The sequence below is a fragment of the Phaenicophaeus curvirostris genome, chromosome 17 (genome assembly GCF_032191515.1).
Source record: "Phaenicophaeus curvirostris isolate KB17595 chromosome 17, BPBGC_Pcur_1.0, whole genome shotgun sequence".
NCBI classification, from domain to species: Eukaryota; Metazoa; Chordata; class Aves; order Cuculiformes; family Cuculidae; genus Phaenicophaeus; species Phaenicophaeus curvirostris.
The window spans coordinates 3418672-3445017 of record NC_091408.1 but is presented as its reverse complement, the minus strand read 5'-3'; the positions used below and the strand labels follow the sequence as shown (position 1 = coordinate 3445017).

Here is a 26346-nt window from a genome sequence, read left to right as displayed (position 1 = left end):
CAAGGACCCCGAAGCTGCACCCTGGGGCTCAAGGGGATCCGAGTGGCACCTCCCCAAGCTGGGGGACGGTGCGACCCTCCGGGGGGGGGGATGTTTTGGGGTGCGGGTACCCTGCTCCGGTGCCCAGCCTGGCAGCACCGGGGTCGGGATGGGCTCCCCCACCCCCTGCACCCCCCGATCCGCCCCCCTCGTCGGGCGGGGAGGCGGCGTGCAGTGCGGGGGGAGCCCGGGAGAGGGCGGCCCGAGCCCAGCGACCGCTGCGGGGGCAGCCAGAGCCTGGGGCAGCCCCTCCATCCCCGCCCTGAGCAGCAGCCCCCAACCCATCTACCATCCTGCTCACCACCCTTGCCCATCCCCACCCTGAGCATCAGCCCCCAACCCATCTACCATCCTGCTCATTACCCCCAGCCTATTCCCGCTCTAACCATCCCCCACCCTGAGCATCAGCCCCCAGCCCATCACCCATCCTGCTCACCACTCTTGCCCATCCCCACCCTGAGCATTGACCCCCTGCCCATCAACCATCCAGCCCATCACCACCCTGAGTATCCCCCACCCTGCCCATCCCTGCCTCTAGCATCAGCCCCCAGCCCATCCCCACCCTGACCATCCCAACCCTGCCCATCCCCACCCTGAGCATCACCCACCCAGCTCAGGACCACCCAACCCATCTACCATCCTGCTCACCACCCCCAACCCATCTACCATCCTGCTCACTACCCCCAACACGTCTACCATCCTGCACATCACTCCCAGCCCAACCCCACCCTGAGCATCCCCCACCCTACCCATTCCTATCCGAAGCATCAGCCCCCAATCCATCTACCATCCTGCTCACCACCCTTGCCCATCCCCACCCTGAGCATTAACCTCCTGCCCATCAACCATCCAGCCCATTAGCCATCCTGCTCATCACCCACAGCCCATCCCCACCCTGAGTATCCCCCACCCTGAGCATCAGCCCCCAGCCCATCTCCCATCCTGCTCATCACCCCCAGCCCATCCCCACCCTGAGCATCAGCCCCCTGCCTATCTCCCATCCTGCTCACTACCTTGTCCCATACCCATCCTGAGCACTAACCCCCTGCCCATCTCCCATCCTGCTCACCACCCTTGCCCATCACCGCCCTGACCATCCCAACCCTACCCATCCCCACCCTGAGCATCAGCCCCCAGCCCACCACCCCCTCCGGCCCCCTGAAGGGACGCGCAAAAGCCAGGATGAGATTTTGGGGGCATTGTCAGCTCAGCCCAGACCCCAAACATTCCCACAGGTCACCCCTGCGCCCCTCCAGTCAGAGAAGGAGGAGGGGGGGGATCCTCATCTGGCTGCGAGAAGGCAGAGGTCACCTGCAAGCGGATCACATCCCACCCTAGGAAATGCCAATGTGCCATTTCCAAACTATCCCACGCATCCTGAAAGCAAAGAGGGCCAGAGGGTGGGAGTTAAAGAGAGAAGTGGGAAGGAGGATTGGAAGCTTTTTAAAGGAGAAGAAAGCGGCAATGGTTAAAAGCTGAGCGTGGTGCAGAGCGGAAGGGAAGCAGCGGCACATGTGTGTGTGTGCACTTGTACAAGGGCATCCGCGCAGCTCAGCACAAACAAACAGAAAAAGCAGAAGTCGGTGGTAGTGAACTAGCAGTTAGGGACTGTAGAAAATCCATACAGGAAGCAAAACAAAACAGAAATCTCAGGCCACGGGGGCTGAGGACGCTGAGAGGGCGCTTTTTGAAATAGATGAAGCACGTCAAGAAAAGTGTGAGATAGCTGCGAGCCGGGACAGCCGCCCGTGGGAAGGAGAGCAGGCACTGAGCTCTGCCCATCGCTGGTCCGTGCTCCGAGAAAAAAGGCAGAAGGTGCAATTATGCATGAAGCAACGGCTGGAGGAATTCAAAATCAGCTTTTAAGGTAAGATTTTATGACATCAGCTGCTCCCAGCCACTTCCCTCTGGGGCTTGGGGAAGGCTGGCTGCTTGCCGAGTTGCCTGGACCCCCAGAACAGGCGATGCCCAAGGGGAATGTGGGGTTATAGCCCTGTAGGAAAGCGCTGCTCTGGTTTGGGGGGGTCGGTGGGGATGCAGGGGGGCAGCAGGGCTGTGGTCTGGGGAAGGCCAGCCCTGGGGCACAACACTAGTGGGGGGATTCCCACTCCAGCCTTTTCCCCATCAGAAGGGACGACTGGGGTGTGTTTTAAAGCATCACGGAGGATGGAGCCCGCTGGTGGTGGCACACGTGCCCATTCGCAAACAGCTCGATGAGCCTCAGCCCACTCTCCAAGGGCAAAAGCTTGCAGCTTCCACCTTCCCAGCACCCACAAACCGGTCGCGTGGTGCCTGTAAAATCCCAGCTGCCGCTTCCCTGGGTTTCCCCAGCTTGGTGTGCTGGGCAAGGACCAGCCACGGCTCTTGCGTGAGCAGCCTGGGGGGCAAGGAGAGCCCCTCTGTGCCCAGCGCTGCTGCCTCGTGGGGTGGGTGAGGTCCTGGAGGAGCTGTTGGGATAGCTGGTGACGTGGATAGGAGACGTTAATTGGCTAGATGTGACCGTCCAGGCCACAAACCACCCCTTTCCTGGAAAAAGGGGCAGGGGAAGTTTATTGTCCTCCTATTTCCCACGCCTCAAAGGGTGGGTGACCGCAGCTCTGCCACTTCTGTTCCCCTGGGATGGGACGACGCCAGGACAACACCGGGACAGCCAAGCCGTGTGCTCCCAGCCCTGGTTGGCACCGGAGGGACATCGCAACCGTGAATCCCTTGGCTGTAGCGTGGGATAAACACAATCCCCGTGTCCTGATCTGCTCCGACACGCATCACCCCGCGATGCTTTCATAGAATCATAGAATAACCAGGTTGGAAGAGACCCACCGGATCATCAGGTCCAACCATTCCTATCAAAAACCCGCATTCCTATTCCTTTCGCAGCCTGATGATTTCCTTGGCCAAAAGGCAGAGGAAAACGATGAGAAATTGGGTTTGAGAAGGCGTCTCGCCCTCTGCAGCCCCCGGGGGTCCCATCCTGGGAGGAGGCGGCCGGGCAGGGAGAGGAAAGCGGCTGTTTTGCGGGTGTCCCGAGCCCCCAAACCTCCCCGGGCTGGGACACCGCCCCGAGCCACCCAGCGAGCTGTAAAAAAACTCACAGCAAGCTAACCAAACCGATCGATCCGAATTAAAATAAACCCCGGGGGCTTTCCCCGGGGTGGGGTGGGGGGGTGCTGTTTGCGCCTCCGCGGGCGCGATAAGATAAAAGGCGGAGGGGAGGGGCTGCGCGGAGCCGTGCGGAGCCCGGGACGGACGGACAGACAGACAGACAGACAGGGCTCCCCGCCCCGTTCCGCCCCCGCGCAGCCTCCGCCCCTCCGGCCGCTCCGCTCCGCTTTACATAACCCGCCCGGGCCGGGCGGGATCGGGGACGGGGTGGGGGGTCTTGCTGGTTTCTTGCTTCAACCGAGCCGTGCGGAGCCGAACCGAGCCGTCCCGTCCCGTCCCCGGGGCTCCGCCGCGCTCCGCCATGGGCGACCAGCCCCCGGACGCCTTCTCCTGCAGGTAACCCCGGGACCGGGACCGGGACCGGGCTGGAACGGGGACGGGAGGTTCCCGGGAAGCGGCGGCGGCGGGATGGGACGGGGAGGGGAGTTAGGCAGCGCCGCCACCGGGAGAGGAGCCCGAGCCCCAGCAGCTCCGGCTGCTCCTCCTGCTCAGCCCAAGGGGGCTGACTCCCTCCCCGAGCTCCAGCATCTCCTCCTGCGCAGCCCCCAGGCTCGGACCCCCCTCCTCAAGCCCCAGCATCTCCTCCTGCGCAGCCCCCAGGCTCGGACCCCCCCTCCCCGAGCCCCAGCATCTCCTCCTGCACAGCCCCCAGGCTCGGACCCCCGTCCCCGAGCTCCAGCATCTCCTCCTGCACAGCCCCCAAGCTCGGACCCCGAGCCCCAGCACCCCCAGCATCTCCTCCTGCACAGCCCCCCAGGCTCAGACCCTCTCCCCGAGCCCCAGCATCCCGGCTCTAGGGGCACGACCTCCCTCCTCTGCCAGCCCCGAGCCCTCGGACCCCTCTGCACCCTCCTGCATCCCCTTTCCCCCCTCCTCTATCCTGCACCTCTTCCCCTGGTTCCCTCTGTCCGGGGCCACGGAGCCCTTGTCCTCCCTCCATGCACTCATTTCCCTCACGGACCCTTCCTATCCCAGGGGCTCTGGTCTCCCATGGGTGCCCCTAGTCCTGGGCACCTCTATCTTTTCAGCACCCCTTTAGCCCGGAGCACCCCTCTTCTGGGATCCCTGTTCCCCTCAAGATCCCCCATTTCCCAGGACCCCATTTCCAGGGGGGCAGCGGGCACAGAGCCAGCCTTGCCCCCAGACCCCCGCATCCCTGTTTGCCCCCGTTTGGAGGGTGCAGGGCCCCGTGGGGCGATGCCCACCCACCGTGGGGTGCTTGTCTGCCCGTGGAGGCTGTGCCCTGCCCTCTGTCCCCTTCTCCTCTGCCCCGCTGGCCGCTGCCAGAGCCGAGCGGAGGTGCCAGCCACAGCCTGCCAAGCTCTCTGGCTTTCTGCTCCCAGCAGACTCGGTTGGCTTGGCAGGAGCACGAACTCGGAGCGCGGGGCCGATGCTCTGGTGGGCAGCATCCCGCAGTCCCCGGGGACTCCGCCGTCGTGCCCGCTTCTGCTCGTGCCAAGCCTCGGCGGGGTCACTCGCGGAACGCCTGGATCCGCTGGCTCCGGCGGCAGCGACGCTGCCCAGGCTGGGATTTACTGTCAAGGAAACCAGGAGGAGTTGTCAAGCTGCGATTTCGATATTGTTGTTGCAAATTGATTCAAGATGTGTTGGAATCGTGGGCTGGTGGCCCAGGGACTTTTTTGGGTTGCTCTGCTTAGGTAGGAAGAGCAGGTGGAGGAAGAGGTGGTCTGGCTGCTCTCGCATGTCCCTGTCTGCTGTCGGGCTTTGCTGACAGGTTATGGGATTGGAGTTTAAAGAGCTATGAAATTACTGGCAGGTTTCACTTTGAGTTGTTTGGCGACCAGACCAGCGCCTGGGATTTCTTTTTAACTTGCTTTTGGTGCAGGAAAGCCTCGTCCCTGTGCATTCCCCCCACCCCCAGTACCGCTTTTGTTTTCATCTTTACTTTTACGTATTTATCGTCGCTGCAAAAAAAAATCCATTTTGGTTTCACTGGAGCCCGCGGGGCAGCGCGGGTCTGTCAGCGCCGTGGATCGTGCCAGAGAGATGTGGGTGTAAGTGCTGGTGGCTTTTGAGAGGTCTCACATCCTCCTACTCCGGAGCAAACCCTCCCCACCCACGGGGCTGCCAGGGACTGACCCCAGCACGGCCAAGACGTCTGCGCGAATCCCAGCGGGTAAGATGAAATGAAAGTGCAAAGAGCTCAGCGCTGGTGGGGTTTGTGGTGCTGGCAGCGCTTGCTGGCGAGGAGGAAGGGCCAAATCTAGCCCCACGTGGCACCTCTGCCATGGGGAGGGAGAGCTGGGTCCCCAGAGGCTGAGCTGCTAGTTGCTCCCCACTGTCCACAAAGCTGGAGACCACCGGCCGGCTGCTCCCCTGGGAGCCTGGCTGCTCCCACGCCTACACTGCAGCGATTCATTTCGTGCAACAAAACAAACCCTGTCGAAAGAGGCCACCCCGCTGCTGGGTTGTTGGTTGGTTGTTTTTTTTTTTTCCCCCGCAGGCAGTGGGTGTAGGAGAGCGCGATGATGTCAACTGGGCTGCAGGGTGTCAGACGCCGCGGTGATGGGCGCTTGGGTGGATGGGAGCAGGCGGAGGGTCTTTGGGGAGCTGGGCTGGCTGAAGGGGCTTGTCCTGGTGAGCTCCTGCAGGCTAAGCAAGCCTGGAGCTTATATTTGGCCTGAGGTGGGTTCAGCATGGGCTGTCTTCATCCTGGATGTCCCAGTGGAGCAATCGGGGGAAGCCAAACGCGTGGGATTCCTCTGGATTTGAAGTGCTGTAACCTCAGAGGTCTGCAGCGCTGCTCAGCCCGCACAGAGCCATAGGTGAAGGCCAGCTCTGGCCTTTCATACAGCAAGTTGCATACTGCCAGGTGGTCAAATAAGGGGAGAATGTGTCCCATGAGAAAGCAAGGAGAAGAGACTAAAATCAGCCCATCCAAGCCTCCTGGCTTCTAACCCTATTTCCTAAGAAAACAGCCTGTGTCAGCATGCAGTGGGCTCTCTCTGACCTGCCTGCCCCTCATGGAGTTTGTCGGTTCAGTTCAGCTGAAGGAGAAGGAGGGAAGGTCCTCAGACCCCTGGGGTCCTCCAGCCTGTGTGGGAACAGCCGGCAGGTCACAGGGAGTGACGGTGCTGTGCTGTCACCTTCTGTGGGACCCCAGAGAATCCACACCAGGGAGCTGCTCCCAGAGAGAGGAGCAGGACGGTGCCAGGCAGTTCCTGCCCTGGGGTGTTGTGTTGGCCTGGTGCTCAAATGGCCTCGGCTTTCTTATAGTGATGCTGTAAATACGGGAGTGCTGGTTTGAGGGGGGTGATAGGGGTCTGTCATCCTCCTTGCCTTCCATGGTGTCTCCGTGCTGCCCTGGGTGCCTAGGCTGAGGCTTTCTGTTCTCCTTGGGGATAAATCAGTAATATTTACCCCTCTAGTGAAAGAAAGCTGCTGGGAAGCAAAGAGGCTTGGCTGAAGGGCAGCAGTAGAACTTTGTGGGGCTTTCCATGGCTGCGCTCGCTCTGCAGTGAGTGTGCCCCGGGCAGGGTACGTGCTATGAACTTGTCGTGTTGTGACCCACAATCAGGGTGCTCCCTTCTGTCACCTCTCCTTATCCCACACCGGGAGGCTGCAGCTGGATCCTCTCCCACCTCTCCCGCTGCAGCCAGCCCCTCCTGCCTCCCTGCGCAGCTGTGTCTCCATGTCCAACCCCAAACGGCCACGCTGCTCCGCACTCTCAGCCCAGGGTTGCATCCAGCTGGTCCTCCAGCATCCATCGCCCCGGTCCCTGGGGGATCGGGATGCAGAGAAGGGCTGTGGGGGTGCATTGGCACCATCCCAGGGGGGATGCTCTGCATCACCCAGCCCTTGCAAGCCCACCCTGGTGGGCTGCTTCTCTGGGGACCCACATCCCTCCGGGTCCCCCAAGGGACCTGCACCTCCCTCAGCCCCCTGCGCCGGATGCTCTCCCATTGAAAAGTGCTGTTCATTGTAACTCAGCCTTTTATAGCTGCCTTGCTTGCTGGCTGCGGGGCTGTGCCAAGAAAGGCTGCTGCTGGCTCAGAATAGCTCTTTTCATGGAGGACATCCTGAGAAGGAACAATGTTCCTGCTCTTGGGATTGTGGGAACTTCTGTATTTCGGGAAGCTGGGAGCTGTGGGGCTGGCGAGGGCGTCTCCCAGCCCCTCTCTTCGCTCCCTCCTGAAAATAGTCCTTGGGGTGAACTTTGAACAGGGATGTGCTCGCAGGAGGGAGAAGAAAATGCCACCAGCCACTTTTCCTCCAGCTGGTGAGCAGTTGTTTCTGGGGGAGCCGGCCCATAAATCAAATTTCCTATTTATGCTGGTGCCATGCGTGTTCCTGGCGTGGAGGGTAGCGGCGAGGAGCTGCGGCTGGTTTCATTTTCAGATCGTGGTGTGTTGGCTGAGCTGCACATGCTCTGGGGCTGCCTGTGCACACGCGTGTGTGAGCCACGCCTCGCTCGGTGCCAGGCATGGTGTCATCACTGTCTCTGCGCTCTCACATACCCCTTCCAGGCTGGATTTCATAGAATTACCAGGTTGGAAATGATCCACTGGATCATTGAGTCCAACCATTCCCATCAGTCACTAACCCATGTCCCTCAGCGCCTCATTCACCCGTCCCTTAAACATCTCCAGGGAAGGTGACTCCACCACCTCCCTGGGCAGCCTGTTCCAGTGACTTGCAGCTCTGGGTGCTGGAGGGTGCCCTTTTTGCACAACCACAGCCCCCTACTTGGCTCTTTTGTGGTAGGCAGGTGGCCTCCAAAGCCAGTGGATGGCTCCGAACCACGTATCCTGCAGGACTGGGTGGCAGAACCACGGTGCCGGCTCCCAGCATCACCTCCAGTGCTGCTCCTTGCTGCCGGCTCCTCCGGGTGCAATTAGCAACAAATGCATTTATTGGGATTTTGGCCACCACCAGAGCACAAATAACCTGTTGCTGGCTCCGAGTGCAGGTCCCCATCCTGCTGCCGCAGCGACACTCGCCAGGTTGGGCAAGAGTTTAATGAAATCTCCCGGGGGTGGCTTGGCTGCAGGGCTGGATCCTGCACAAGTCGGGGCTCGCTGTCCCAGCCCGCATCAAAGCCAGCACCCCACAGCCGCTCCGTCCCATCCTGTTCTTCCTCGAGCTCCTGGCCCAGCACCCCAAAACAACCCCAGCACCTGAAAACAGCCCTGAGGCCGGGTGAGCTGGGTGGCTCGCAGTGTTTTCCAGTGGCTGTGGCGTGTCCGAGGGTGGACTGGATTCTCCTTTCAGTGCAAACCAAAGCAATTAGCTCTTGCGACAGGTCCTTGGGCTCGGTGGAGACGCACAGGACAGCCAGGAGCCTTTTGTAAGAAGGGAGTGCAAGGGATGCAGTTGTTGATTCTGCCTTAAAGCCACTGGCTGCTGAATTGTGGCAATTCTGGCGTCGTGGAGCACGATGAGCTGGAGCAGGGAGAATCCCAGCTGGCGGCTGGCACTTGCATCCGTGAGTGGAGGAGCAGGGTCCTCATCGGGGACTCTTGGTGCTCCAGTAGCTCAACTGTGGATTCAGCCAAGATAGCCAGGGTAGCAATTTCCCCGCGGGAAACGCGCCGGGCAGGAGCAGGAAGGAGAGCGCAGCGGTTTGTGCTGGGGCTGGCAGGAGGAAGTGCTGGGGGTGTATTTCCCATCATCGCGCCAGTTGGAAAAAGCACATTGCTGCCGGAGATGACCTTGGGCTGCTTCCCACCGCAGAGAGCAGGCGAAGCCCAGCGTTTCCCCGTGCCACAAACCTCTGCCAAAGCCAGGAGGCCAGTTCCCCATCCTGGGAATCTTCTCCGTGCCTGAGGAGTTGTCTGTGTGAGAGTCCCGCTCGCTTCGGCGTTTTGGGGAAGCATCGCACTGCGCGTGCTGGCGGTGCCGGCGGTGCCGGCGGCAGCGGATCCCGGGTGCCGGGAGGAAGCGGGAGCGCAGCCAGCGGGTGCTGAGTCACGGGCAGGCTGGTGCTGCTGATAGACGGCTGCGTGCAGGGGCCTCGCTGGGGGCTCAGCCGGGCTGCAGGCGGCTGCCTGCCCGCCACGGCCGCGAGGCCGGCCGCCCCCAAGCCTCGGGCAGCTCTTCTGAGAAGTTGGGCCCTGGCGAGGCTGGTGGGGGGCAGATAACATCTCCCCTCGCCTCCAAACTTCGCGGGACGTGCTAGGAAAGGCAACGGGTGGGCAGAGATAGAGGTCCGCTTCCCGGCGTTATCGCCTCCCCGGCTGCGAACAAGATGTGCCGTGCTCCGCATCGCCACGCTCGCTTCCTCCCAGCCCCCCGTTTGCGTTTTAATTTTTCCTCCCTCCAACTAACGCAATCACTTTTCCTCCTCTGCCGGTAACCGGGGTCGCTGCCGCGGGGCAGCTGGAGTTTTGGGGAGGCGGCGGTGCCCGGTGGTGCTGGCGCAGCAGGATTGGGGCGTGTTGGCCGATGTTTCCTGCCCGAGCGCAGTGCATGGCTCCGATAAGCGCCGCGGGCGAGCACGAGGCTTGGCGGTAAGCAGCACGGCGCAGGCGGGGTGGCCGTGGGGGACAACGCTGCTGGGCTCAGGCGGGCACGGCGGGGTGGCTGCGTACCGGCCACGGGTGCTCTCAGATTGGCCTCGCAGCAAAATCTGCTCCGGGCAGAGATACAGAGTGGTTTGCTGGAGCCTGATGGCCCCTCGGTCATCGCAGGGAGTCGTGTTCATCCCTGGCCGTGCCAGCGGTGCAGCCGCATCTCCCCGGGCCGGTGGGTGCGGGTGGATCTGGCAGGAGAGCCCCCTCCATCCCTGGATTTCTGCAGCTTTTCTTGTTGTTTCCTCTCCTCCCGCCCCCACTCCAGTTTTATCAGCTCCGCTGAAATAGGTCCCTGGAGGGAAACCCATCGGCGCTGCAAAGTCTTGGCAGGAGGAGAGCGGATGCAGCCCGGCCGGGTGTCCCCGCGGGGCCGCGGGCAGCTGCAGGCAGCTGTGCGGGCAGGAAGCTGCGCAGACACCCCGCTCCGAGACCCGCCTGCACCCCACCTCGCAGGTGGGGAAACTGAGGCACGGCCCTGCCAGGTGGGGATGGGAGCGCAAGGTGCTGCCCCACGGCCAGGAGCTCGGAATCTCGCACGGCTACTGCCGGCGCCAAGCGGCGCGGGGTGAGCCTTAGCGGTTGCGTCCACGGACGCTTATCGGGGAGCCGGGCACCCCCAGGCTGGCTGCAATTCTTGTCCCCATGCTCCTTCCCGGTGAACGAAGCGGCTTTGACTGGACCCAGGCTAACCACGATGTGCCCTGGGCCGCTCGCCCTGCGGCTGCGCATCCGCGCTTGTGCCGGGCAGCGGCTCCCGGGGTAGCGGGGGGTGTTTTGGGGCTACCCTGATGCCCCCACTGTGCTCTGTCTTGCAGCGCGGGCACCTCGCTGGAGCCACGGCAATGAATGGGCACGCTCTGCCGGCCGGCACGCCAGCGCATCCCCGGGGCTGGCATGAGTTCTGTGAGCGGCACGCCATCAGCACCGCCAAGGAGCTGGCGCGGCACTACCTGCGCTTCGCCACCGAGCACCCGCACCATGACCTCCTGGCCGCCGAGAACTTCTCGGTGCAATTCACCGACCTCTTCCAGCAGTATTTCTGCCATGAGGTGAAGGAGGGCTTCGCCATGAACCAGCTCCGCGTCCTCCCTGCCGGCCCCGCGCGGGATTACCGGGAGACGCACCGGCGGCACATGGATGCCTCCTTGGGCACGGTTACCACCAAAGCTGACGCAGAGCCAGGCGCCCACCCCGAGCAGCCCAGCCGAGCCCCGGAGGCTGCTCCAGGAGGGCTGCGCAAGTCCTGGAGCTCAGAGGAGCTGGCGGGACCAGCCCGGCGACCCTTTTCGCTCAGCCAGCTGCGCAGGAGCTGGCGCAGCTTCTTCCGACGCCGCTCCTCGGATGCCATCCCCGGCGATGGGGACGGGGAGGTGGTGGCAGAGGCAGCGCTCAAGCCGGGACTGGGCAAGCGCATCCTGCCGTGGGGGCTGTCGCGGGAGCAGCCCCCCGAGGTGCGCAAGGAGGGGCTCCTCAAGTACGGGCTGTTGGACGAGACCTCCCTGGACAGCGGGACACGCTGGCAGCGCTGCCGCCTGGTGCTGAGGCAAGCGGGGGCCCCGGACAATGAGGAGTACGTGCTGGAGCTCTTCGACCCACCCAAGGTAAGGGCATGCCGGCTCTTAGAATCACAGAATCCCTAGGTTGGAAAGGACCCACCAGATCATCGAGTCCAACCATTCCCATCAATCACTAAACCACCTCAGCACCTCATCCACCCATCTTTTAAACCCCTTCAGGGAAGGTGACTCAACCCCCTCCCTGGGCAGCCTCTGCCAGGGACCAATGACCCTTTCCATGAAATATTTTTTCCTGATGTCCACCTCTTTGCCCGTTTCAGCCAAACGATGCTGCGGGTCCCTTGGTGATGGGTTGGGGATGATCCCAGGGTGCCAGCATGTCCTGCGGGACGGAGCACAGCGTATCAATCATCATCTAGGGTTTCTCACCCAAACGTGTTTACTGTGCTGCTGTTCTCCCTCCCCTGCAGCCACACAAGGCTGCGCTCGGTTTATTTAAGACCTCTGAGAAGAAGAAGAGCTGAGGCACTGTTGCAGCCTTGCGTTTTAGAGGGTGAAAGATGCTGTGACCTTGTGCTGAGGGTGATGAAGTGCACGCTGATTGTTGTAGTCTGTTGAAATGCGATTGCTTTTCTCCCTGCTGGGACCCCAAACCTGGCTTTTCCAGCTAGAAGCAGAGCTGAGGATGGAGGCCACCAGCCTCCATCCCCCTCATCCCCAGCATCCCCATGGGCTCATCCCAGCACGGTGGGTCTGGCGAACCTCAAATTCACCCTGTCCCTGCTGCGCCGTGGCTCCAGCAGCCAGAGCATCTGATGGTCTGGGCAAGCTGGGAAAGGAAGGGGAAAATAAGAATTAGGCTTTGCGCCTCTCTCTGCTTCCCATGGGACCTGTAAGGGACTTTAATTTTATTTTTGTAAGTACTTTTGTGGCTAGACATTCAGATCTCTGCTACCCCAGGGAGCTCCTGCGGTGCTTCGACTCCGGCTGGAGCGGAGATGATGCAGGATGTGAGTGAACAGGGAGCGACGCGGGGGGAGCCGTGGTGTTTAATCTTTAAAAAGGCAGTTCCTCCACATGGCAGGTCTTACGCAGGCGTGATAGGCTGGGGTTTCTTTCTTTTTCCTTTTTTTTTTTTTTTTTTTCTTGTGCTTGTTTAACTTTGATGACCGAGTTGAGCTTCAGAGGGAGGAAACCTCAGGTAGAGCCAGGTCCCTGCCTCTGGGCTGTGTTTGCTCTTCGCTGCGGCACGGGGCCAGGGAGCAGCCCCATAAATTCCTGCTATTTCTGTCAACAACACCGATATTAAATTTAAAACAAAAAAAAAAATCCAAAAAAACAACAAACTGATTCCAAAACTGTAAAATCTGAAAGCAAAAGCTGCTTTTAAAGCTCCATTGTGTCAGGGGTCGCAGCTGCTTGTTCTTCTGGGAGTATGTGTCCCCATCCTGGGGCACAAGGGGTTCTGGCTCCAAACAGCATCCCCCTGGGGCTCTTGGAGGAGGCTCCCATCAGCCAGGCAGCATCCAAGCACATTATGATGGATTTGGCCACCTTCACACCAGATAGAATCCCCAGTGTCTGTTTTTAACCCTTCTCTCCTCTTGGGAAGCAAACCCAGCGCATTCTTCCTCTCCTCGCCGCCCAGCTTTGACCCGTAGGCGTTTAAAACAAGATATTTGGCAAGTTCACCCAGCAACGCAGCGTTATTCCTTGCAGTTTGCAGCAAATCTCTGTCCCACAGAGATTTCCCAGTGAGTCCCAGTCCCTGTGAGGCTGAGGACCCCGCAGTCCCCGGGGCGTCGAGCAGGGGGTGGTTCTCAGCCAGGTCCCTGGAAGGGGGGATGTTCCTAGCTGGATTCATGAGTAAATTGCTTCCTGTGCAAATACTCTCAGGGTGGGTCCTTCCTTTCTAATTAATTGGGCCAGGGCCAGATGCTGTCTCCTTTACAGGAGAGTCAATCCAGCCCTTTTCCCAGTAACCGTGGTTGGATTCTGGGGGCAGTGCAAAGTCCCCTGTGGGCTGGGGGGTCCCACTCCCCCAAGCCAGCAAGGGGGCAAATGCTTTAACAGTGGGAACAAGACAGCTTCTTGCTGTTGTGTTTTTTTTTTCTCCTTCAAAATAAGTAAGTAATAACCAGTAACTCCCCCGGGAAGGTTGCAGGGAGCCCCCTCCCCTCCACCCCTGAGCCTTGGGATGCTCTCGGGGCTTTGCTGCTGCCTTCGCCTGGTGCTGTGGCTCTGTTTCTGATTTGAAAATGCTGTTGATTGACGTGAAAAATGAATGGGTTTAAATAAGCAACTGTAAAAACAGTCTTTGGGGTCTCTCATCCCCGACTGGCTTCCAGACCGTTGGTCACCCTCGAGGTCTCCCTGATAGTGCGCTCCTCCTTTTCTACCCTTTAAATTTGATGTAATCATATTTAAATGGCAATTCAGCCCAATTTTACAGCATCAAGCTAAGCCCCCAAATATTCAGCACCTTGCAATGACTTTGGAAAGGCAGGAGGCGTGGGGAGAGGGGGTGGCCCCGCGTGTGCCCCACCAGGGCTTGGCTGCTGCTCCATCACTCTGCTCCTGCCAGTTTTTATCTTATTTTCCCCGCTGCTTTTTCCCCACAGTGTGCTCCAGCGGGGCCTCTCTTCCTAATCCCGTAGCGTGCCTGGCATCAAAGGGAGCAGGGGGCTTTGAGGAGCCCTAATCCCATTTACTCCTTGGGTGGTGGTGACGGGGTGCCGTGCTGGAGCTGCCACGATCCCCGTGGTGCTCTCTGCCGTGGGCATCCCATCCTGCATGGATGTGCTGGTCTGATGGGAGCTTTGGTGGGATGAGACGGGGCTTTCCATGCTTGCTGGGTCACTTCTGGCGTCGCTCCTTCCTCCCTTGAGTGCTGGAAAACTGATGTTGCCAAGGAGGAATTTGGAGACGGTTGGACCCGCGGCTTTGCTGGGCGCAGGTCACAGCCTGGCTGGAGGTTACTGGTGGGCTCAGGTCACCCCGATCCCTTTCCTGGGGGCATGCTGGAGGGTGCTGATGTGCTGGAGAAGGGGGTGAAGATGCTGTGCTGCTAACCAGTGCCAGGGTGAGGTGATGATGCTCTGCAGCACGAGGCTCTGGGGCCACCGGTGGGGCCACCCTGGTGTGCAGAGCACTTGGGGCTCCAAATATCGAGGTGTCTGTAGTGCTTGTATCATCTGTAAGCGCGCACGTGCACAGGAAAGCTAGAGAAACCCTGGGTGTGGTCCTAGGCATGCAGCACAGGGGGATTCTCTAATGTCTAGTATGAGGGTGATGCTCACCAGGCCTCCCTGCTTTACATGGAAGCACTAAGGGCTTTCTCCTCTGCCATTTATTCTCATTTATCTTGTGGGACTGAGCAGTTCTGAGGCCTCTCTGCCTTAAGCCAAAGCTGGCACGCAGGTTTGTGTGTTTTGGGGCAGCCCCGCTCAGCAGCTGAGCCCCAGCCCCGGGAGCCTGTGGAACGGCCAGATCCCAAACTCCAGGAGAACTGGGATTTGCAGCAGCAGTGTCCCAAGCTGTTTCTGTTGACCAGATGTTTTCACAGGAAGGAGAAGGGAAATGGGATTTGCATTTGTGCTGGTTTCTTTATAGCGTTTTAATGAAATCCAGCGCGTCCCGTAAATTGATGGCATGCTGAAACTAGCCGGGAAGACTCCATCCGGCGAAAACCCCGTGGTGTCTGTGTCAGGGCTCGTACGCCTGTAGCCGTGGCCGCAGGAGGAGCAGTATTTTTATCTCTGCTCAGCGTGAGACTGCTTTGGTTTCCTTTTTTTTTTTTTCTCTCTCTCTCTTTATTTTTTTCTTCTTTCTTTTTCCCCTTCCTTTCACCTGAAGTTGGTTTCTGAGAACTGCCACCTCCTGAGCAAGCAGGTGCCGCTGAGCTCCGGTTCAGTGCCTGGTGCTCCACGTGGCAGCCGGCCAGGCGTGCTGGGGGTGGGTATCCTGATGTTGTGGTCCCCATCCCGGCTCCTCCTGGGGCTGCGTTGTCCCTCCAGGAGCTCAAACACAGCCTTAAGTGACTCGGCTGAGAATATAAGAGGAGGCAGTGGTGGAAGGGGAGCTGCTGCTGGTTCCTGCCCGCAGGGATGTACGGAGAGGCCACGGTTTGAGAAGCCTTGACCCCAGCAGCAGCTGTGTTTGCATCCCTGTCCCAGGCAGGGACTTGAGCAAACCCCCCTCTTCTGCAGCACAATGCTTCGCTTCAAAAACCAAAGCATGTTTCCTCTTATTAGTGACCTGTAATTATGCTGAAAAACTGGATGCAGCAAATCGGGTGCACAAATATCCTCAAGCTGTTGCAGCCTTGTAAGCTCCTCCGTTCCTCTATTCCTGCACAAAACGATGCAAAATGGTCTTTTCCTCCTCTTTTCTTTCCTTCTTGCAGGAAGAGGTTTATTGGTGATGGGAAGCATCTCAGAGTCCTGTTATCATCCTGGCCAGGGGAAGGGCACGTTTGGGTCAGTCTGGATGCCATTTGGTGTCCTCCATCCTGGGAGCCAGAGCAGGCTGGACCATGTGTGCTCCTGCCCTCATCCCCATGGTTTGCCCAGGGGCGAGCTGGCTCCTCACACGCTTTTTTTTTCCTCTCTGTGTAGCAATGAAAAATGTTAAACCATCCCAGGCTGGCAGGGGTTGTTGCCTTGCTCCTGCAGCCAAGAGCAACCCAGTAGCGTTGTCCTTGGGTGGCTGGACAGCACGTGGCCAGAGAGCTGCATCCTTCTCCTGGGGTGGCATCCCTCAGCCTGCACCTCCAGGGACAGCATCCTTCCTCTGGCATCCTTCTCCTGGCATCTCTCTCCCAGCAACCCTAGGGACCACATCCCTCTCATGACGACAACTCCAGGGGCTGCTTTCTTGTCACAGGACGTCCAGGGACCACATCCTTCACCTGGCACTTCCAGGGACCTCATCCCTCTCCAAGCATCCCTCTCCCAGCAACCCCAGGGACCTCATCCCTCTCCTGGCATCCCTCTCCCAGCAACCCCAAGGACCTCATCCCTCTCCCAGCATCCCTCTCCCAGGGACCTCATCCCTCTCCCAGCAACCCCAGGCACCTCATCCCTCTCCTGGCAGCTCCGGGGCACGAGCTTGGAAAACTGCCACTGGGTAAGAGTCAGAGGGGTTTGGATGTGCTGCGATTCCCTCGGGAGAGGTGAAAACACATCGAAAGGCACCCGGAGCTGCACCGAAACCCGCCTGCAGACTTTCACCGCTGAGCAGGGCGGGTGGCGCATCCCCTCTCCGCTTCACTTTCAGTGCTGCTGCACCACTCGCTGTTCTTCGAAGGCGTGTGGGGCTGGGCATCCTTTTTGGCTTTTTGAGATTTTTGGTGGTGACTTTTTATTTCCCCCCCTTCTTTTTTTTTTTTTTATTTTTTTTGTATCTCAGGGTGAGGATGCGCAGGGGGAGGTTGATGAGACAAAAGGTTATTTGTCATTTATTAACCGCAACTTTTTCCATCCTTGGTCATGCACGGAAAAAACACTTTTAGCAGAGTAACCACAGCCCCAGCCTTAATTGCTGAAGAGCAGAGTTTCTTATTTTGGAAACCGTGTTGCTGGGATGGAGCTTGCCTGAGCTTGATTGGGTTGAGAGGGGAAGGGTGTGGGACTGAGCTCCAGCCTGCGCTTCCCGGGGCGCTGGGGTGCTTGGGGTGTGCAGAATTGATGCTTGGAGGATTTCCTTTCTTTTTAACTCCATCCTTTAAAATCCACCTTGCTGCTGCTGGGGTTGGGGGGCTTGCTGTGACCTCCCTGCCCGTGGCAGTGACGCTTCGCTGCCTGCCAGCACGGGGCTGCCGGTGCTGTCCCCGTCACAGCGGTTGCTGCAGGCTGGGAAAACGCCACGTGCAAGCCAAGAAGTGAGCAAAAAATGCAGATATTGAGAGAATCACAGCAAAAAGGGACTGGGAAAGCACTGTGCTGCTTCCCTGTTAGCCTCTGCAGGGTGCCAGAGGGTGCTGGGTCCACTCAGCAGCTGGTGGGAGATGCCCGGTGGTGTTTTTTTGGGTGGTTGTTGTCTTTCTTTCCTTTTTCTTTTTTTTTTTTTTCTTTTCTGTTTTATGGCCCAGGATGTGGTTGTTTCAAGGCTGAGCGCTGCTTCTTTCAAAGGTAAATATTTATGAGAGCCTGCGCAGGCAGCTCCGGGTCTGGAAGGACTCATCCTGGTGTTGGGCTTTGACCGGGATGGACCCTGCTCCTTCCCACCAGGCAGCTTATCCCAGCTCCGACCGGTGCCCGTGATGGGCTATAAATTGGAGAGGGGAAGATTTAGATTAGATGTAAGGAGGAAATTCTTCACAGTGAGGCTGGTGAGGAGGCACTGGTTGCCCAGAGAAGTTGTGGTTACCCCATCCCTGGAGGTGTTCAAGGCCAGGTTGGATGGGGCTTGGAGCAACCAGATCCAGTGGGAGGCGTCCCTGGCTGGAATTAGATGATCTTTAAGGTCCCTTCCAACTCAAACCCTTCGATAATCTTGATATTATACTGAAAACAAAGCATTTTGGGCAAGACCTGCTTCCTTCAGCTGGGCAGGACACAGCATCAGGTCCTGATTTGGGTCCAAAATACCCACCTAGGGGGATCAAATGCTCCTGCTTGGGCTCTTGAAGCTCTTGCATTATCCTGGGTGATGCCAAACCCCAGGGTGATGCCAGATCCTGGGATGCCCTAGGGAGCACGGGGACCTTACGGGATCCGTGTTGGACACCCCACATCCCCCCGGGGTGACTCAGGCTCTGGCTGCAGCCGGCTCCCGCTTGCATGCAGACACCTTGTTTACTTTCCACCCTTGTTATTTATTCCAGGAAATTCTTGAAGCAGCCCACGCTGGAAGCGAGTTTGGCTTAAAATAAAAAAAAAAAAATAAAATAAAAGGGTTGGCAAAGGCTGCTGATCCACAGATCCTGTTTATAGCCCTCGTCTTCCCAAACGCCGCTGGGAATGCGAGCTGCTGGGCTTGCTGATTTTGGGGTGATTTGTAGGGTTTTGGGGAGGGACTGTTCCTCCCCCCAGGAACGGATTTGCCCGGCGGTTCTCGGGGTTGCGTTTCACGGTGTTTCAGGTTTAATTTAAGGAGAAATAGGGGCTCGGTGGGTCGGCAGGGGTCCAGGCTGTGTTTTCTCACGTCGCCGTTTGCCGGCGCTCGGCGGCCGCTCGGGGTGGGAACAGAAGGTGCTTTGTGCCCCGGCTGCCCCTGAGCCAGCGCTTCAGGCCAGCACAACGGTGCCTCTTGTCACCGCTGATCCCGGTCCCCGCGGGGACAGCTCTGTCCCCTGCTGAAGGCGTTGAGGATGCTTGGAAAGAGGGTGTCTTGGAAACTCTTCTGTCCCTCTGGCGTTGCTGGGGTTTGGAGAGGGCACAGAGGGGTGTGGGGGAGGTTTGAGGGTAGGGGTTGAGGTCACACCTACGATGGGGATCACCTCTCGTGTTTCTCTGCTTACCAGAGGCAGAAAACTTCCTATAGCCAGTACCCCAAACCCAGAACAGGGAACCCCATGTTGGCACTTACTGCTGCTGTCAGTAGGTTTCAGAGTGAACAGGCTCGGGGCCGGAGTGCCGCGCTAGGGAACTCCACAGTGAGCTTTGAGGGTGTGAGCTGGGCTGGGGGTGCCCTGGTGTGGACACAGGGTACAGGAGGCACGTAAGAGGCCAGGAGCGTGCAGAGAACTGGCTCCAATCGGTGGGATCTCAGCCTGCGTCGGCACAGGGCTGCCCGGAGCAGAGCCTTGGGATCAGCCACGGTGCAAATCCTGGAGGATGAACGCAGGGATTAGCTGTGGTGCGAACACCCAAGGACATGTGCTGGGATTATCTGCGGGGCAAAGTCCTCGAGGATGAGCCTTGAGTTTAACCGTGGTGAAAATGCCGGAGGGCAAGCACTGGGATTATCCGTGATGGAAAGTCCCTGAGGATGAGCACTGGGATTGCCCATGGTACAACCCCCCGAGGACAATCACCGCAGCCTTGCACCCTCCAGCGTATTTGATGTCCCCCATGAGACCCCGCTGGCACCTCGCTGCTCTGCGCTGGGACAACGGGACGTGTTTCCCTTCTGCTTCGCCTGGCATCCCCCGGGACGGGGCTGCGTGTCTCTGTGCTCCTGGGAAACTTCACAAAACTCCCCAGCGCCGTGGGTACGGGATGTGGTTTTATGCCGGAGGAACCCAGCGCTCACACCACCGCAGACCTTGGTGGCCTCCCTGTCCGTCCGTCTGTCCATCCGCCAGCATCCTGATGGGACTGAGCCTGGGCACCCTGCGGCCGCGGCTGGGGTTTGTCCCTTGCGTGAGGGGTACACGGCAGGCTCTGTGAGTGACTCGAAGCAACAAACCTCACCCGAATCCATCGGGGACCTTGCCCAAGAGCTCAGGGCACTTCCCCACCTGCTGCAGCGAGACTCAGAGTGGAAGTGAAAGACCCAGCGCAGGGAAATCCCTGGGGAACGGAGGGGCCGGCAGCAGCGCCCGCTGCTCTCGAAGGATTTGCTCTCTGCAGCCTCCGTTTGCTTCTCCTGCTGCCGTGGCTGTGTCACCTCCATCCTCACCGTGCCACCACTGCCGCTGAGGTCCCACCATCATCCTCACCATGCCACCATCATCCTCACCGTGCCACCACTGTTGCTGAGGTGCCACCATCATCCTCACCGTGCCACCATCATCCTCACCATGCCACCGCTGCCACTGAGGTGCCACCACCATCCTCACTGTGCCACAACTGTCACTGAGGTGCCACCACCATCCTCACCATGCCACCACCATCACTGCTGTGCCACCACCATCCTCACCATGCCACCACCATCACTGCTGTGCCACCACCATCCTCGCTGTGCCACCGCTGTCACTGAGGTACCACCATCCTCACCGTGCCACCACCATCCTCACCGTGCCACCACTGTCGCTGAGGTGCCACCATCATCCTCACCGTGCCATCACCATCCTCGCCGTGCCACTGCTGTCACTGAGGTGCCACCACCATCCTCACCGTGCCACCACTGTCAGTGAGGTGCCACCACTATCCTCACTGTGCCACCACTGTCACTGAGGTGCCATCACCATCCTCGCCATGCCACCACTGTCACTAAGGTGCCACTTTTGTCAGCCGGGGTCACAGCGCTGGCCGAAGCGCCTGGGAAGGGTGGGTGACTCCAGCTCCCTCCTGTGCAAAGCAGCGTTTTGGGGACCCGGCGGTGACGAGCTGAGCTCGGTGAGGTCGGGGTGCACGGTGAGTGCCAGCGCCCTGCTGGGGCGTGGGTGGTGCCGCTCAGACCTCGAGGTGCCCGTGGCTCTCAGGGTGTGGGCAGCGTGGTGCTGTGATTTCACTCTTGTTCTTGGAAAGCCGTCTGCCTTCCTTTTCCCCCCCCCCAATTAAAAAAAAAAAAGCACTCAGCTAGCATTTGAGCTTTTGCAGTGTTCCCTGTGCCCCTGTGCAGGTTGTGCTCCTTAACACCGTGGCTCAGAGCATGATGGTGAGGGCACCTCCTGGCTGGGAGGAGTTTTGCTTCCAAAAAAAGAAAAAATACATAAATCCAAAATATCCTTTTTGGAGAGGTGCAGGGGGACCTGCCGTGCGGAGCCAGCCCTCCGCGCCTGGTGGTTGGAAAAGACCCACCGGATCATCGAGTCCAACCGTTGGAAAGGTGCGCTGGGAAGGCTCCAGAGGGAGGATGGTGCCAGCGATGCCAGCGATGCTGAGGCTGTGCCAGTGCCAGGGGGTTGCCCACGCCAATGAGCGCCACCGGCATCGCTTTCCTTCCTATAGCGGTGGATGCTGGCAAATGTCCCCAGGCGTGCGGTGGCCACAGGAGATGTGGTGACACTCCCCCTGTGGTGCCAGCGCTCCCCGTGTCCTCACACAGCCCCTGCCAGTCAAGGATGCGAGGATGGGGGCTGCAGTGGTTTTTTTCTCCCCAGGTTGAGCCTTGGGCTCTGGTGAGATGTTTTGAACAGGGAGCAGGAGGGAGTTTTGCCTTGGAGGAGTTTTTCTCTGTCTTCCAGTTTGTCCCTTGACACTGGGGACAGAGCTGGCCTGGCTGAAGCTTCGTGTATTTAAACTTTAGAAAATTCCCCTGCAAAGAATAAACCCACAAAGAGCTGGGTTCCACGGACTGCAGGGGGAAGGATGCTGCTCCTGAGTGAGGGACGTGGTTTAGTGATTGATGGGAATGGTTGGACTCAATGATCCAGTAGGGTCTTTTCCAACCTGGTGATTCTATGACTCTAAGTAGAAGTAAGTGCCAAGAGCTCCACCAGGGGAGGTTCAGGCTGAACATTAGGAAAAAAATTTTCATGGAAAGGATCATTGGGCACTGGCAGAGGCTGCCCAGGGAGGGGGTTGAGTCCCCTTCCCTGGAGGGGTTTAAGGGACGGGTGGACGAGGTGCTGAGGGACATGGGTTAGTGATTGATGGGAATGGTTGGACTCGATGATCCAGTGGTTCTCTTCCAACCTGGTGATTCTATGATTCTATGATCCCAAGCCCAGCCGGGAGCTGGGGTGGGTACCAAGCTGGCAGCAGGGGGTTTGCTCAGCCCCACGATGCCGCCGTCACCCCTTTCTCGTAGAGAAGCAGCCCGTGGGCGCCGGACGAACACGTTGAGTGTGCAGTTTTGGTTACCGAGAAATCGGATTTCTCGGTACCGGCTGCCATCGAGCAGGGCATCTTTGCGGTCAGGTGCGGCGGCTCGGGGGGCGGGGGCAGCGTCCCTGCGGCAGGCACTTCTCCGAAGCCAGGCTGGGTTTTTTTTCGGGCGCCGTATCTCTCTGCCACATCATTTCCTTCTCCATTCACGCCCACCCCCCTTTTCTGCGCCCTCCGTGGAGGGGGGGATACGGACGCAAAGGGCTTCGCCGAACTCCCTTTTCCTGGAATTTCCCCCGCTTCCTAGGAAAAGAGGAGGCCAACCTCAACGCCGCTGCTGTTGGGACGCGTGCCGATAACGCCGGCACCGGGCGCGAGCTCAGGAAAACAGCCGGGATGGGCAGGTCCTTCACTTTGTCCGTGCAGGACTTGGCGTGGGACTCAGTTACCTTCCAAGGATGGCAAAAAATAGAACTTTGGGATGAAGAATTGGTGTCATCGCAGCGGCTCGTGGCACCTCCGAGCCCGTGATTGCAGCTACGCTGCAATCACGGGCTCGGCGGTGCCGCGAGCCGCTGCGATGACACCGACTCTGTTGCACGATGCCATTCGGCGAACGACTTCTAAGAACTTTCTTTTTTGGCAGAGCTCTCTGCTGATAAGGGCTGATCCCTCTCGCGTTGTGTTTCCGGCCCCAGAGTACACCAAGTCCTTGGTCGAGAGTGTCGAGGGAGGAAGGAAGGAAGGGGGATGGGGGAAAAAAAAAAAAAATAGCATCCATGCTTAGTTTGGTTGGGGGAGCACGGAGTTTGCCCGGGGGGGACCTCCTCAGGGTTGTGCAGGTGGCTTTGCTGCGGGTGTGATAAGCTCAGAGGAATTTCAGGTGATGGAATAAGCTCAGAGAAAGATTAAGACAGTTGGGTTGGCCAATTCCATCGTGTGAAGCGCCTGCAGCCTTGCAGGGGCAGTGGCCGTGGATCGGAGAGGGCACAGGGCGCTGTGGCGGCTCGTGGGATGCTGAAACTGCCCTGTGAATCCTAGAAAATCAAAATTTAGCTGCCAGCAAGCCCAGTGCAGGGGGACGAGCGTGCTCGGCACCGGCTGGGCTGCGCCAGGCTGCATGGGGCGGCTCGAACACAGAGCCACACGCTTGACTCGGGCTGCGGGATGGGTGTAGGAGTTTATCTCCATCACCCAGCGCTGGAGCAGGGGATGCTCCAGGGGCATTTTGCACCCAGGAGGGTCCACGGCACCTGGGGTGCAGCCCGGGCGCGTGCCGTGCGCTGGGCGTCTCGCTTGCCAGCGCGCGGGGCACGCTGGGCGGCAGAGGAACCGAAAGCTGCCGGGAGGGGTGGCGGGAGCCTTTCTGGAAGTGTTTGCTCAGCGTTTTGTCATCTGCCTGTGTCAGCAGCAAACTGGCTGGGAGAGCTCTCGGCACGACACCGCTGAGCGCCGAGCCCCGCACCCTCAGCCGGGGCGCTCCCTGCCTGCACCCCCATTTCCCCAGTTCCCCTGGCGCACACAGACACGCTGGGAGCTCCCTTATCCCTCCTCCCATCCCTCTGCTGCTGGATCCGAGATGGATCCCTGCATTGGGTGCCATCCAGCCCCCTGAAATGCCCCAGCAGGGGCCAGGCGGTGCCGTGTCGGGTATTTCCTCGCTCAGGGGGTATTTCCTCGCCAGCAGGGTGTTTCCCTGCAGAGCTGGGTATTTCCTTGCCGGTTGCCATATTCTGGATGGCTCCCAGCAGGCTAGACACCCCCCAGCCCAGTGGAGCTGTGGGATGTGAGGTGGCATTTAGGGGCGCGGGTGAGCTCAGCTGCTGCGCTTCCCTCTGCAGAGCTCCAAGCCAAAGCTGCACGCCGCCTGCTCCACCATCCAGGAGGTGCGGAGGTGCACACGCCTCGAGATGCCTGATAACATCCACACCTTCGTCCTCAAGGTAGGGCCTGGGTGGGGAGATCTGCAGCCAGCCCCAGGGCGCCTTTCCCAGCCTCCGGGATTCACGTGGCTGCCGAAAGCCCCCGTGCCAAATTTCAGTTCCTCTTCCCAACCCGGGAGGGGATAGAATCATAAAATCACCAGGTTGGAAAAGACCCATCAGATCATCGAGTCCAACCATTCCCATCAATCACTAACCCATGTCCCTCAGTGCCTCGTCCACGCGTCCGTTAAACCCCTCCAGGGAAGGCGACTCAACCCCCTCCCTGGGCAGCCTCTGCCAGGGACCAATCACCCTTTCCATGAAAAATTGTTTCTTAATGTCCAGCCTGACCCTTCCCTGGTGGAGCTTGAGGCCATTCCCTCTCGTCCTGTCCCCTGTCCCTTGGGAGAAGAGCCCAGCACCCGGCATTGGTGGTGGGAGATGCTGTGTCCTGGCTGGGTCAGGGTTGGTGCCCAGGTGGGAGGGGGATGCCCATCTCTGAAGCCCCCGTGTCCCTCTCCGATGTCCACCAGGTCACCAATGCCACCGATGTCCTGTTCGAGGCTGGGGACGAGCAGCAGCTCAGCTCCTGGATGGCCGAGATGCGGGAGTGTGCACGCAGGGGGTAAGCACCCAGCGGGTGTCGCTGAGCCTGGGACCGGGGACAGCCTCCCTGCGTCCCCCAACACCGTGCTGGCTCCCCACCACCAGCTCTCAGCCTGGATTCTCGCGTCCCCGGCAGGTCCGACGTGGGTGACCCCGAGCTCCTGGCGTGCCGGCACCCCAACCCTGCGGCCGGCGGCCCCACCACCAGCCCCGACCCCCTGAGCCCAGGTGAGCAGCAGCGATGCCCAGGTGACCCTGGGGACAGGGCATCCCTGGATGAGGGGTCTCCGCATCCCAGGCTGATCGGACAACCCCAAACAGCGTGGCAGGGGTCAGAGCCCAGGGGAGGGATGAGGGGCTGGGCAGGGATCCCCGTGCCCCCCAGCTGCTCATCCCTGTGCCCTGGCAGGGGCGATGCCGAGGGTCCCGGGGGAGGCAGCGGGGCCGAAGACGGAGCAGTTCCTCTCCTCCTGCCCCTGGTTCCACGGGCCCATCTCGCGCGTGAAGGCGGCTCAGCTGGTGCAGCTCGGGGGGCTGGAGGGCCACGGCGTCTTTCTGGTGCGGCAGAGCGAGACGCGGCGCGGCGAGTACGTGCTCACCTTCAACTTCCAGGGCAGAGCCAAGGTACAGGTGGGAGAGGGGCTGGGGTAGGGATGCTGGGAGGGGTGGAAATCTTGCAGGAGGCCTTCGGGCAGTGCCATCCCCATGGCACAGCCCCAGTCCCGCTGCATCCCACCCCACCGAGATGCTCTCCTTGCCTGGTCCCTGCTCCAGCACTTGCAATGGGCTGGTGGCCCCATCCCCACTCCCAGGGGCCAAACTTTGGGATGCAGCACATTGTCCTACGGTCGTTTTTTCCCCCCCTCACCCCAAATATCTCTGTGTTCCCGCTGCTCATCTCCAGCACGGAGGCTGCTGGAAGGGTAATGGGTCTCTCCTTCCCGCAGCACCTGCGGCTGGCGCTGACGGAGCGGGGCCAGTGCCGCGTCCAGCACCTCCGCTTCTCCTCCATCGTGGAGATGCTGCACCACTTCCATCGCTACCCTATCCCGCTGGAGTGCGGGGCGGCCTGCGACGTCCGTCTGTCCAGCTACGTCGTCGTCCTCCCGCAGGCGCAAGGTGCGTGGGCCCAGAGGGACGGGGGCGTCCCCAGGGGCTGCGGGGATGGAGGGGTGGGGGGGTCCCCGGGTGGGTGCAGATGCCCCAGCGCCGGGTCCCTTGGCTGAAGGCAGTGGAGGGGAAGCAGAAGCAGCTGAGCGGTGGCTCAAAAGGTGACTCCCGAGCTCCCGGCTTCCTTTTTTGAGAAAGGAGAAGCTGTCCCAAACCGCCAGATATGCCAGAGTGGGTGTAGGATGTGCCCCGCACCCCCACCCCGGTGCCCTCAGCAGGGACAGCGGGGCAGGAGCATCCCCCCAACCATCTCCCCTCTGCCCACAGCTCCCGGCTCCGGCAGCACAGTCCCTCTTCCCCTGCCTGTTCCCAGCTGGAGCCCCGAATTCAGCCTGGCCCCCTCCTCCTGCCCCGACGAGACCCCCCCGGGTTCCCCGACGGAGCAGATCTTCCACCTGGTGCCACCGGCGGCTGAGCTGGCGCAGAGCCTGCGTGCCAGCGGGGCCACCGCCGCTCCCGGCTCCCGGCACCACGATTCGGACTACGAGGCAGAGGCAGCGGGACGCGGCCACGTCCGAGCCATCGACAACCAGTACACGCCGCTCTGACGGGTGCCCAGCCCGCTCCAGGATGCACTTTCAGGTGGAGACATCCCAGAGACCTTCCAGGTGTCCCATCGAAAGAAAGAATGTACCTAGTTTCTTCCTCTGGTTAGGGATAATTATTATATTTTTGCGAGGAAGGGGGTAATTTTTCACTCCGGTACGGGTGTTGCTCCCTCTCTTCGGCCTGTTAAAGGGCCCTTTATTTTTTATTTTTTTTGTTGTTATTATAAAAGCTTTCTTGTTACTGTTTA

The 26346-nt window shown here is 59.9% G+C and overlaps 1 protein-coding gene across 4 annotated transcripts; it reads left to right on the top strand.

Annotated features, from left to right (window-relative positions):
* Positions 1-1391: 1391 nt before the first annotated feature.
* SH2B3 (SH2B adaptor protein 3) lies at positions 1392-26346 on the top strand. Of its 4 annotated transcripts, none has more exons than XM_069871174.1 (8): positions 1392-1906; positions 10550-11335; positions 23691-23792; positions 24308-24399; positions 24517-24608; positions 24790-25004; positions 25328-25499; positions 25818-26346. In XM_069871174.1, exons 2-8 carry the CDS (start codon positions 10577-10579, stop codon positions 26096-26098), a joined length of 1713 nt encoding a protein of 570 aa, XP_069727275.1. In that variant the 5' UTR covers positions 1392-1906; positions 10550-10576; the 3' UTR covers positions 26099-26346. The 4 variants fall into 4 exon arrangements, with proteins under 4 accessions (XP_069727275.1, XP_069727277.1, XP_069727276.1 ...); XM_069871176.1 differs by lacking the exon at positions 1392-1906 and adding an exon at positions 3383-3537; XM_069871175.1 differs by lacking the exon at positions 1392-1906 and adding an exon at positions 9162-9368.

Bases quoted from the DNA above. Each gene is read 5' to 3' on its own strand.
- SH2B3 (XM_069871174.1), top strand. From the start codon at position 10,577: ATGAATGGGCACGCTCTGCCGGCCGGCACGCCAGCGCATCCCCGGGGC. The intron at 25,005-25,327 runs GTACAGGTGGGA...TCCTTCCCGCAG, and splicing joins ACTTCCAGGGCAGAGCCAAG to CACCTGCGGCTGGCGCTGAC. The intron at 25,500-25,817 runs GTGCGTGGGCCC...CTCTGCCCACAG, and splicing joins CGTCCTCCCGCAGGCGCAAG to CTCCCGGCTCCGGCAGCACA.